The following is a 13,721-nucleotide window of genomic DNA, read 5'->3' on the forward strand; positions in this document are numbered from 1 at the left end:
AAAACTTATACCAAAATGCTGCTACACTTCATGCATATATTGTGTCACCTGTCTGTTTTTCCTCTGTGAATCTAGTTTGCTGCCTTAGTCTCTTAGCGTTTTTCTATTTTCTATGTGCCACCGTTGTATGGAATGCAGCTATTGTTATCGCCTGTTCTGAGATCAGCTAGGAAGTTAATTTGCTCCAGATTGCCTGTTTTTGCACTAATTGATTGTTTTACATCCTCCGTCCAGCACCTGGCAACCAGCGCCCGGCAACAGTAGCCCACCCCTCACATCACGGCCCTGCGGTCACGACATGCGGTGGGCAGATGGTGCCAGGATAAGTTGCACATGCACGGCTAAGTGTAATAACCACAGCTGTAAGCCAGACGCCTCTCTGCCCGTAAAACATCCTTCCAGGATTTCATACACGCTTGCATTTCTCATTACCAACACGCTCCGAAATAAAACTGACGAAACAGCTTGAGAAACTAAATTTGTACATTTGGACAGGAAAATGAAAGTGGTGCGTTTACTGGCACGAAGCTGGCATGGGTTGCCAGGACATTGCTATGTAGTTGTTAGTGCATTCAGTCTGGTTGCCAGGACGTGGCTCTCCGGTTTCTAGGATGCTTAGTGCGATTTCAGTGCATTTCTATGCAGTTGCTAGGACATTACAGATGGTCGCTAGGGTGCATCATTATTTGTATTATAGCAGACACAAGACTCAACATTGAAAGGCTCAGTTTCAAAAGCTCAGTGTTATTTATTACAGTGCTTGGTTGTTTTTAAAGAGACAACACACATTTAACGCTCGTGAAGCACACTCAATAATACTTTCCAGACAGTGGTTAGACCACACGCTTGTTTAAACTAAAGCTCTTAAACCTCCTCATTGTGCGTAGATGTGTAGTAACTTACAGTCTTGCGATGATCTGTGCTTGAACGTGAATCGAAGGTGACTCCGGTTCACATCTTCAATCGGGATTGCGACCTGCAGCAAAGAGAACGGCACCAATAAGATTACCTTATTACTTACCTACTTTATCCAAAGAGACTTACAATAACTGGAAATCGAACCCCTGACCTTCGTGTTGCTAATGCAATGCACTACCAAGTGAGCTACATGAATACAGATCAGTTTCACATACAGAAGATGACCTTAAAGTGATGGCCTTAGACAGGAGCAGCACTTTAAAGGTTTTGAATATTAATAAAAGATATAAAGTTGGATCAAAACAGACCCTGAAGCAGTGTGCAGTATGTGACCTTTAGACTGATCTTTATTGCTTTCCTTTCAAACGCTGAATATTTAAAGACCTCAATCGAATAAAACTCAAGGGTTCTGTGGCTTTAGGTTCCTGGTATCTATTTGCATGCTGTGACAATATTATCTTTAAATTTCGTCAGCTCTTTAATACATCCCACATCGGTAGGAAAATGACTAATGTTATGAAAGTCAGGCATGTGAAATATGTACGGGCAGGACACGTCAGATACGACGGCAGCAATGAAGCTAACCTTGAAGGTTTCAAACCAGCGGGGCTGTTTGACCTGGTAGTAGATGGCAGATTTATACTCCATAATTCCTTCATCTCCAGCTCCAGGAAAGATTACGCTCTGAAACAGATGGAAAAGAGGAAAATGTAATGTGTATTTAGTAAGAAATGTGTAAGGTTTGAACAACCAGCTATTAAAATTGAATCATAAAATGTAAATAAGACAACCTTAGTTAGATTTCAAGTGAAGAATGACAATGTGAACCATGAAAATCCAAAATTGATTAAGTAATTTAACTCACTGCGTGAATGCCATCATAAGCTAGTCTTTAAAAAAGTAACTCACAAATATATTTCAAATGCAGACAAAGTAGCTTTGCAATTCAGCACAAACATGAGTGGAGTGGCCTTCAACTCGCGCCTCCAATGCAGAACGCACTGCAGTTTTTTTTTTATTTTAAAACTCTTATGTTTAGAGGACATTATAGACTATTATTGGTTCCATATTTAAAACCAGCCGGTTAAACGTACAGTGTCAAGCCCATTTGTGACCAGTCACGGAAACTAGGGACACAAGTCGGCAGCGCAAGTTTCGAGATAATGAGCAACAAAGTGTTTATTTTCAAAATTTGTGATTTTCGTTTTATTGCAGAATCTGTTAGTTGAGATCACGAAGAAGCCTCTCCATGTTTGAGATAGCAGTTTTTGTATATTTAAAAGCGTAAATATTGCGGTTGAAATAGGCTTGTTTTTCCGGAGATTCTAGCATGCAGCGGGGGGGCGTCATTGTCTGTGTGTATTTACATACTGTATAAGCAGCAGCAGCTTGGTTTTCGCTCCCAACCGCAAAGGGAACAGCGTGACTACTAAATAAAGATAGTTTGCCCTTAAATGAAAATAATGCAAGTAACGACTTACCCTTATGTCGTTCTAAACTCAAAAGACCTCCGTTCATCTTCGGAACACAGTTTAGGATGTTTTAACGTGATTTAGTCCGAGAGCTTTATGTATCCTCCATTTAAAATCTATGTACGGTTTCCATGTCCAGAAAGGTAATAAAAACATCATCCAAGTAGTCCATGTGACATCAGTGGGTCAGTAAGTATGTGTTAAAGCATCGAGAATTCAGTTTGGTCCAAAAATCGCAAGAATTACAACTTTATTCATCGTCTTCTCTCTCGGCTCGAGCGTGAAGTCACGTGACTGACTGTAGTTCCGTGTCACTGACTTTATGCGGCGCCGCAGTCGGATGACGTCAAAGTACCGCGAGAGCTCTTTAAGAAATCTTATGGAGTAGTTTAATTCGACTCGCTCTCACGGTACTTTGACGTCAGTTCTTGCATCACAACATGAAGACTAACACATACACAAAAAGTCACACAGACATTGTTGAATACGTTATATAATTGGCTACATGTTTTGTCTATCAATATTTTCAATGAAGTCATTGGCTGCTGGAGGAACGAGCGAGCGATTGGTTTCATTAAAGTGTAATATCATATACAGTGCTACATTTTGCTGTTGAGAACGGGTTGTTTTTCCCGAGATTCTAGCGTCCTTGGGGGGGTTGGCGTCATTGTCTGTGTTTATTTACATGCAGCGGCTTTTGATAATTTAGTCATGGACCCGCCCCCCAAGGGAACAGCGTGGCCACTCTGACAGGCTCAATCTGATATCATTGATATCACGGTGCAAACTTCGGAAATGATAACATTCACAAAGACACCGACAAAGAGAGGTGTGCCCGAACAACTTATTTCATTGGAGGGAACAAGATCTGCAAGAACAGTTTTCTGTTTCTTATGGGGTGAGTTTCCATAAACATTAAAGGTTGTTGTTTTTTGTTCATTGTAAGAACACGTACACGTAGACCGCCCCATTTAGTGCATTTGTTATTAGCTAGCTCAGGTTTCGATTGCCTAAACCCCCATTGTTATTAGATAGCTCAGCCACGCCCGCCGACAGGGGGGGACAAACGGGTCTGTTGTCCCGGGCCCAGGGTGGGGGTGGGCCCAGAGGGGGGCCCAGAACTGGAACCTATGGAATAATTGTTAAATATAAAGAAAATATTTTATTCATTTGATTTGAAGTTCAGTACGCTCAAAATGTCCGGTCAGACTCAGCACAAGTCCGGTGCTCAGAAAATAAAAGAAAAGAAGAAAATATAGGCCTTATAGAGAAAAATAGAGGAAAATAGAAGTCCTAAGTCTCCCCATTAGGAATCTGTGACCGCAGATATAGTCACTGCATCGCGTGTGTTTAGAAGTATGTGCTATTTGCTGTGAGGTTTTTATGAGAGAAAGCACAAACTATTTAATATTTAATGTGTAAAACTTGAATTTGAAATAAAACTTACCGCGGAGAAGATAATGAGATGAGATCTGCTAAGTGACGCGACAATTATTTATTATTTCAAATCCGTTTACAAGATAAATATAAATTGTTAAACAGATGAAATTATCTTGATATAGGCTACATTCAATGAGAAGCCTTTTCTTTTTACTGTTACACTGTAGACAGTAATATATGTATTTTATATAAAACTCTATGGTCGTGACAGCACATTGTTCATTATCTGTTGGTTCATGTTGGTCCAGTTTAATTCAGGGTAATCCTTTAATAAAATGTAATTATAAAATATTTTATTGTTTTGTAATATTCACAGCGCACATTCTCTCAAATGAATGTGCTTAATGTGCTTAAAACATGTTTAATTATTCTGCAAAATTCCGCATAGATTTTGCAAAAGAAATCCGCAGAAATAGCAAAAAATAACTCCTTGCACAGATTCCTTATACAGCTGTACTACTCTTGCAGCAATTAAAGCAGTTCAGATTTGTTTTAAATGGCAAAATAGTTATATTTCTTTTTTTTATTTACATTTTAGAGTATTTTTGTTTGTTCCAACAAGCGGTTAGCAGCCGACAGCAAGTTGACGACATGTTTGATGAATTGAACTCTCAAATCAACACTTCACTTGTCTATAATAACAAGTACATAAAATATATATTTTCAGCATATCACAGTGTTAGTTTAAACGTTTATTATCTACACACACTATTTTTTAAAAGCGGAGGCAGGTTGCTCTGCTGCTCGCAGCTGCAACGGGGGCAGACATATAAAAATGAAAAGGGCTATAGCTACAAAACGAAACGAAATAAACATGAAACCGAATAAACATGCAACCTGCTTACAACTTCGCTATGCATATATAGATTATGTATTGGATGCTGTTTGCATAGATTATGCGCAGTATCCAAGGTTTTAGTCCTCCATTAATATTTTTTCCCGGTGCGCTGCGGTACTGCTGTTAAATACGCAACAGCTGCATTGTAAATGTGTGGCTGGCTGTGCTTATAGCGGACTCGTGCTATAGGTTAAAAGTCTTACTACGTTTGTTTTGCAATCATCGTCTGTCAAAATGTTATTTTAATTAAATTGAAAAATATAAAAAGACGGAGAAGCCTAAATAAGCTCAAGGTCCGCCCGCGTATCAGCTGTGAGGTTAAAATTGGCCGAAACCCGACCTGAGGGGTGTAAAAAGGTCGGGTCGGGCTTGGGCTGAAATGCAGGGCTCTACCCTCAGTCGCATTCATTGAGAAAAATGCAATGCATGCTCATCATGAAAGCTCTTTACAAAATAATATCCCTGGGCTTTTGGTTCAAAGGCGTGCATGTTTGGAGAAATTTTGATTGAGTTTATATGTTTACTTCAAATTTCTAAAGAGAGGAGTAATATTTATTCAATTTTTAGTCCAAACACGGCATATTACACTGAAAAAAATGATTCATTGAATTTAATCAATTTTTTCTAAGGTAAGTGGCTGCAATCAACCCATTTAAGCTACATTTAAACAAAAAATATTAGTAAAGTAAAATAAAATATAAAACTTTTGTTTAAATGTAGCTCAAACAAATCGACTGCAACCACCCACCCCAAAAAAACCGACCAAATTAAATGAATCATTTTTTTCAGTGTATTAGTTGAAGTTGTTTTACTTATATTTCCAATAGTCTGTTCATAATTCATACGTGATTATGATATTTTGTGTCAGTATACAGTGTCAGTACACTGAAAAAAAATATTCATTGAATTTAATCAGTTTGTTAAGGTAAGTGGTTGCAATCAATTTATTTAAGCTACATTTAAACAAAAGTTTTATATTTTATTTTACGTTACTAATCTTTTTTGTTTAAATGTAGCTTAAATAAATTGATTGCAACCGCTTATCTTAAAAAATTGATTAAATTCAATGAATATTTTTTTTCAGTGTACTACATTTAAAGGTGCAGTGTGTAAATTTTAGAAGCATCTAGTGGTGAGGTTGCAAATTGCAACCAACGGCTCAATCCACTCACCCCTCGCTTTTGAAACGCATAGAGAAGCTACAGTAGCCACCACCGGTAAAACATGTCATCGTCAGAGACAACTTAGTAAAAAAAGTTTGTTCGTTAAAGGTTTCTGTAGAAACATGGCGACACAAAATGGCGACCTCCACGTAAGGGGACCCTCTGTGTATGTAGATAAAAACTTCTCATTCTAATGTAATAAAAACATAAGGGTTCATTATAAAAAGGTCTTTATACACCCCTGATAATATAGTTTTGTATATTATTTTGCATTTCTGTCAAGAGATCCTTCTAAAAATTAGACACTGCACCTTTAACTAAATGTTTTATACAATGTATAATATGCAATATTCGTGGGTCCTGAATCTGATTATGCCAAATGTCTTGTTACCAGTAAAAAGTAAGGGGTGGGGGGCCCTCTAAGATTATCTTGTCCCGGGCCCAGGCAAGACTGTCAGCTGGCCTGAGCTCAGCGCTGTGGTTTCGATTGCCAAAACCCGAAGTTATTGTTAGGTCAGGACTTGGTTTTGATTGCCCCCATTACTATAATGAGCTTTTAGATGGCAATATGAGCATCTGCTATTAATTTGAATAATGCCTGACTTGACTGATGTTAATGACTTAGCTCACGTATGAAGTATGTGTATGTGTATGCGCATTATAAGTCAAAACTTAAAATATTTTAATCAGACCTAAACCAGGTCTAACCACAAACTTTTACAGTGAATTAAAAGTAAAAGGTATTGGTCAAAATTTACATGGGGGAGCTTTACAGAGGGTATGGCTTATCTCAATGAGATGTAAATGAGCCCTATTGTCCCTCCCAGCAGCTGAGAGGGGTGAAAAGGCACAAACTTTAAAAGCCGTTTTCTCAGCATTAAGAATTTTGGAGTGCCTACCTTCAAATGGCCACAACGTCTCCAAATCTTATCAGATTTCAATGTGTTACACATCGTTGGAAAGCTTAGAATCTGCACTTTCAGGATCTGTGAATAACTCAAAATGTCCCAGATCCGACTTGTGTCCCTACTTTCCGTGACTGGTCACATTTGTCTCAGTCAGAACCACCTGTTATTGGTGGAAATGCATTGAAAAGGACCAAGCAAGAAAAAGGCATTCAGCACAATCACATCATCACTGCATTTAAGCCGAACGCTAAAACAGATTTTATTTTTCTCTTGACACACAAACACAGAATTATCAAATTTCCAGCCAGAGCTCAGAAGTTAAATGAGACGAGAGGTGACAGACTTATGAAATATTAAAGGGGACAATCCTGCCTACCTGCTGTTCTGAGAGGCAAAAACTCAGTGTTTTATTTCATTTCTTATACTTGTACACAGCGAGGGTCCAATGTTCAACACACAACAACACAAACGCAGACACAGATGGTCTGTCAAACGTTGGCAAACACACAAACATGCTACAATCTGACAGGTAGCAATTATGAGTAATAATTGATCAGCAGGCATCCTGCTGTTGAGAGCAGAGGCAATGTTTGCCCGTACGTGTGTGCTTCAGTATGCATGCGTGTGTATGCGTATCCATGCATGTGTGTTTGTGTGTGTGTCTCTATGTTTGCATGTGCATGTGTGTGTCTCTATGTTTGCATGTGCATGTGTGTGTCTCTATGTTTGCATGTGCATGTGTGTGTCTCTATGTTTGCATGTGCATGTGCGTGTCTCTATGTTTGCATGTGCACGTGCGTGTCTCTATGTTTGCATGTGCACGTGCGTGTCTCTATGTTTGCATGTGCACGTGCGTGTCTCTATGTTTGCATGTGCACGTGCGTGTCTGTGCTTTTCTGTTTGCATGTGCACGTGCGTGTCTGTGCTTATCTGTTTGCATGCCCACGTATGTGTGCGTGCATGTGCATATTATCTGTGTGCGTGCATGTGCATATTATCTGTGTGCGTGCATGCGCGTGCATGCGCGTGTCGTTATGCGTGCATGCGCGTGTCGTTATGCGTGCATGCGCGTGTCGTTATGCGTGCATGCGCGTGTCTTTATGCGTGCATGCGCGTGTCTTTATGCGTGCATGCGCGTGTCTTTATGCGTGCATGCGCGTGTCTTTATGCGTGCATGCGCGTGTCTTTATGCGTGCATGCGCGTGTCTTTATGCGTGCATGCGCGTGTCTTTATGCGTGCATGCGCGTGTCTTTATGCGTGCATGCGCGTGTCTTTATGCGTGCATGCGCGTGTCTTTATGCGTGCATGCGCGTGTCTTTATGCGTGCATGCGCGTGTCTTTATGCGTGCATGCGCGTGTCTTTATGCGTGCATGCGCGTGTCTTTATGCGTGCATGCGCGTGTCTTTATGCGTGCATGCGCGTGTCTTTATGCGTGCATGCGCGTGTCTTTATGCGTGCATGCGCGTGTCTTTATGCGTGCATGCGCGTGTCTTTATGCGTGCATGCGCGTGTCTTTATGCGTGCATGCGCGTGTCTTTATGCGTGCATGCGCGTGTCTTTATGCGTGCATGCGCGTGTCTTTATGCGTGCATGCGCGTGTCTTTATGCGTGCATGCGCGTGTCTTTATGCGTGCATGCGCGTGTCTTTATGCGTGCATGCGCGTGTCTTTATGCGTGCATGCGCGTGTCTTTATGCGTGCATGAGAGTCTATATATGTGCATGTGTGTCTGTGTGTATCTGTGTGCATGCCCACGTATGTGTGTGTGCATGTGCATATTATCTGTATGTGTGCATGTGCGTGCCTAAACGCGTGCATGTGTGTGTCTGTGCATATCTGTATCTGTGTGTGTGCGCATCTGTTTGTCTCCATGTGCATGTGTGTGTCTGTAAGTGTGCATGTCCATGTGTGAAAACTTTGACAGCAACACAGCTCACCCCACAACCGTTTACAACAGAGCTCAAGTGTGATTGTGTTTAAATGAATTAAGTAAAGCTTGGTTGATAAAATTTCTCACATAACAGATTACCACAGACATGACAGTTTTTTATATTTAAATCAACTTTGCAGTTGCTTGCACAGAAATCAAACCAGGCCTGTGTAAAGCAGGACAAAAGACCTAAAAACTGTATTTTTGCTAAAGCACCTACATTAATGTGTATTATTTTAATAATTCATCTTAAATAATTCATCATTAATAATTCATAGTCTACATCATTGCTATTTTCTACAAGGATGAACATTTAGTTGTTGGCAATGTAATATTGTAATTTCTATGACAGAATTTCTTGTGGCTAAAATTCCTGTTTCTATTCCAAAAATAGGAAATTTGGAATTCCAAATATTCCATGTTTACATTCCTGTAACATTATGCAACATCAACAGTACCTCCAGTTTCTTGCCATCTTCATCATGCACAGACATGGTGACTTCCACGTTCTTGGGTGTCGTCTTACTGCCCTTATCAAAATCCCCCTGAACCAGCGTCACATATATATCATTCCTGACATCACCTGAAAGCACAGAAACAAGACCTGTTGTGTGATTGATCTTTTAAAAGAAATCAGATTAAAAAAGCCTTTTAAAGAAGTGCAGCAAGAATAGCACAAAAGAGGCAGAAGCAACATTTATTCATTTTTCTAGTGCTTGTCGGTACAAATCTCACCACCACAAGGTTAGGGTGTTTTGGGCAGATTTCAGGGTGATGCTATGCAATTTCTTAGGGCATTCTGAGTGGTTGCTTACCGGACCAAATAATAGAAGCCCAACCTCGAAGTATTTATGATATCCTGTTCTTTAGATATATGGCTCCAGTACTAGTTCTAATTCATCCAGCAGGTAAAAAAGGGATCATTTTACACAATACAACTTCACAAAGAGTTTCTTGGAAGTTCTCAAAAGTTACCTGGCATGATGATTTCTGGGAAGCCCATTTTGCGTGCAACAGCAGTGGATCGGTCCACCAGGTGAGGGAAATCTTTACGAATCTGATGAATGTCACCTGGAAGCAACTTTAGTGTCACCCACAAACCTAAAGATCAAAAGAGACACACAAACCCTCAGACACTACATCAGATCGTAATGCATTCAGCCTTGTGTCTGGAGTGTGTGTGTATTAAACACCAGCATACATATAGATCATTAAAATCCATGCATAATCTAAATGTATTGGGAATCTGGACACATTTATTTGTGCTGTATAGCCTAAAGGAAGTTGTTTCATTGTATTATCTCATTATCAGTCATCTACAAAACATATAATTAAGAACACTGGATTAGTTTAATTACTGACAAAATACCCTGCGGGAAGAAAAGTGACTGAGCATTTATTTCATTTGCAGATGAAGAGATTATTGGACTGAACCAAATGTACTTTAATGATTAAAGATGCAGCAATCTCTGAACAAATAATCATACATACTTTGTTGTCACTTTTTTATAATAATTGTGCTTATTTTTACACACTTCTCAGTAGTCTATTAAATACTCATTCTATACTTTGTTGGCAAATATTTGTTTTATTTATAAGAGCAACTTTAATTCATGCTGGTAAATAAAAAGTCATTTTATATTATGGAAATGGGAATTTTAATTTTATTGTATCCACTTTTACATGGTGTTTGGACACGAAATCCACCGTCACCTTTTTTATTTCCCTTTAAACCAAAGAACTCTCATTAGACATGCTGTTTGATTCTCTTGTTAATGTGACATCACACTGATAAAGCCCCGCCCACAGCCACTGACTGACTGGTTATTTTTACCCATAAGCTTGTCTAAATGTGTTTGATACTATAGTGTTAAACTGTATTTACAGGAATCAGATCTATTTGAACTGAAAGCGCTCACTGTCTGTTGGTAAGAGAGTAAGGAGCAGTTGCTCATTAACATTTAAAGCTACACTGCAAAAAATGATTTAAGAAAAAAAATCTTTTTTAGACCAAAAATATCAAATTTAAGTGATTTTGTGCATGAAACAAGCAAAAAAATCTCCCAATGGGGTAAGCAAAATTTTCTTGCATTTTTCTTGAATTTAGTGTTTTAGAAAAATGTTCAAGATTTTTTTGCCTACCCTATTGGCAGATTTGTTTTGCTTGTTTTATGCACAAAATCACTTAAATTTGATATTTTGGTCTAAAAACTAGACTTATTTTCTTGGGTCGTTTTGCTCATCAAGAAAAAGCATCTTAATTTAAGAATGTTTAGATATTTTTACTGAAAACAAGACAAAAATACTAAGAATTTTTTTCTTGAAAATCATTTTTGCAGTGCATGTTTGATGTCACAGTAGGCAGCGCAAATATAAAAACACGCCTATAATCCCTCCCACTCCGAAGTGTTATGCTGCGTTTACACCAGCCGCGGTTGAGGCCTGAAGCGCGAGTGATTTCAATTTTAAGTCAATGTGAAGACCCGTTAACGTGTGTCTGGAGGTCTCGCGGTGCTAATGAGGCGTTTGGCGCAGAAGACGCAATTCCACCTCATTTGCGCATCTAGTTTGTGCATTTTGCGTTTAACGCGAATTTGCAGCTGACGCCCGAGTTGAACAATTGGAACTTTGGCGGAATTTCGCACCGCGTTAACCAATCATGAGCCTGCTTGCTGCTGTGGCGACAGCCCCTCCCGGAGTCACTCATTCAACCTGAAGGAAGGCTTGATATTGTCCGTAAGTAGTCACCCGGAGCTATACGACACACGTTCTTAATTCTATAAAGACAGGAATATAAAGGACCTCACTTGGAAGAGTGTCAGTGAGGACATCGGCAACCTGGTAAGTTAATACATTTCACTTTTGAGTCATGCGGGGTTTATCGATCCGCGGCGTTTATTTTCCCCCTATAGTAAGGTTACCAAATACATTTAAACCGTTCAAGCGGCAAACTAGACACGGTAGACGCGATTTTGACGCCTCGAACACAGTTGGTGTAAACGCAGCATTACTTAACTCGATGGAAAAGCTAACCAAGGCAAAGTGAGGTGAGCTGACCCGACCTGACACAAACCAAATGTATTACTATGCAATGGAAAAGCGCCATTATATTACATCTTGTCAAAATGGTGCAAAACGATGCAAATCAATAAACACTGAATCAGTTTGTCTCCAGGAAAAATATTTTTCTTTAACCATGATTTTTGCAAGAATACTCATTAATTTTCACATCCAGGTCTGAAAAACCTTATTTGATCCTTTATACCCACAATGCATTGCTCGTCACCCTTAGGCCATAAACCACAAGTTAATCGGTCTTAATGACTCAACCTCTATTACCCTCCATGCTGTTACTGATTAACCTTCATCATAAATGATAAGAGAGGTTATGCATGCTTTAACAGAGAGAAAATAACCTCAATCTGTCTATGTCCAACATTTTGTCTAATCTTTAAATTCACTCAGTTCCTCCAGATTTATTTCAATAACCTTTAAGCCAATATAACCATAGAGGAACGACGGGAAGCATGTGTTGATATCTGAGGCTGTAGATTCTGATATGATGTGACACCAGCACATCTATCCAGACAGCGTGTATTCCTCTCATGAAGAAGCTGTTTCTTATCAGCATGAAGAAATGCGACCACAAATCAAGCGGTGACAGATGCTGAAACTCATGCATGTTAAAATGAATTCACTTCAAACTAATTGTGCTCAATAACGCTGCCGTTTCTAAGATTTTAGGCCCCTTTGGATTCAGAAATATTCTCCTGGCAGGAACTTTGATGCAGTTTGATGTTATCTGGGACAGGATGCACTTTTAGATTTCCATATTTCTAACTTTATGCATGTTTAAACTAGGCTATAAAATAATACTGTGGTGCATAACCAAATAATAACAGATGATGAACCTAAACTTACAGCAAATGACCTCAAACTGTCCTTAACAATGCAATGCACTAATATATGCATACAGTACATAATTCACACCAAAACATTTTAAAAACCAAAAATGAAGATATTCATTGTCACATTTCACTAATATAAATATTGTCCTCTGGATATTTTTTCTTTCTTTCTATTGATTTCCAGGTGAACTATGATCCATAACCAAGCTTTAACCCCCATGCAACCTAGTGACCTTTACCTTGACCTTTGTGATTGACCTCTTTGGCAACGATGACCTTGTTGATGACGGTCTGGAGGAAGTCGTTCTCGCCCGCCACCCTGGGTGAAAAACGTGAGATGTTCAGCTGCCTGTGGCGAATGGCGTCATCCAACGCTAGCCTGGAGTTCACACGCGACAGGCAAAACGCCAACGGGAAGAAGAAGAAGAGAAGAATAGTAGCCACAGAGAGCGAGATAAGGATGAATGAGCAGGAGAGAAATGCATAAAGAAGAGACAGAGGGAAGGAAAACACCAAACAGTGATACAAATACCATGACAGGGACAAAAAGCCATGTTGTTAGCAAACAGTTGTGCGGGATGGGTGACAGGAGAGACACAGAGAGATGCTGTCATTTAAGAACTGAATTCTCCGTTTCACCCAAACAGCAGAAGCAAGTTACCCACACACGTCTGAAGTCTGACACAAGCTACTACAAAACGACAGACCCTTTAAAGACATCTTAGAAGAGCACTTCACCCTAAAATAAACATTTTGTCATCTTTTAAACATCTGGACTGACTTTATTCTGTAAGATACAAAATAAAGAGCTTTTTGAACAATGAACAATGTCTATGTCACTCTTGAACACACAATGAAAGTAAATGTGACCCTGGACCACAATACCAGTCATAAAAGTCTGAATAAATAAGTTTTCCAATGATGAATTCTTGAATATTTGGCCAAGAATATAATATATATATATATATATATATATAAATCTGGAATCTTAGGGTGCAAAAAACATATAAATATTGAGAAAATCACCTTTAAAGTTGTCCAAATGAAGTCCTTAACTACATCCACTTATGAAAACGAATGTTTGGTAGGAAATTTACAAAATATCTTCATGGAACATGATCTTTACTTCATATATTAATGTTT

General features: G+C 39.2%; 1 protein-coding gene across 2 annotated transcripts in view; it reads right to left on the minus strand.

Moving 5' to 3' along the window:
* Window positions 1-13,721, minus strand: part of dock1 (dedicator of cytokinesis 1) — a 333,542-nt gene that overhangs the window by 251,917 nt on the left and 67,904 nt on the right. The window contains exons 12-16 of one of the 2 annotated variants that reach the window (XM_073867188.1): window positions 12,818-12,897; window positions 9,646-9,771; window positions 9,129-9,253; window positions 1,504-1,602; window positions 904-976 (exon numbers count right to left, since the gene is read on the minus strand). In XM_073867188.1, the coding sequence (XP_073723289.1) occupies window positions 904-976; window positions 1,504-1,602; window positions 9,129-9,253; window positions 9,646-9,771; window positions 12,818-12,897 (503 nt within the window). Of the gene's footprint in view, window positions 1-903; window positions 977-1,503; window positions 1,603-9,128; window positions 9,254-9,645; window positions 9,772-12,817; window positions 12,958-13,721 lie in introns of both variants that reach the window. The other variant, XM_073867187.1, reaches the window with a different exon arrangement.

This window comes from Misgurnus anguillicaudatus, chromosome 4 (assembly GCF_027580225.2).
Source record: "Misgurnus anguillicaudatus chromosome 4, ASM2758022v2, whole genome shotgun sequence".
Lineage (NCBI taxonomy): Eukaryota > Metazoa > Chordata > Actinopteri > Cypriniformes > Cobitidae > Misgurnus > Misgurnus anguillicaudatus.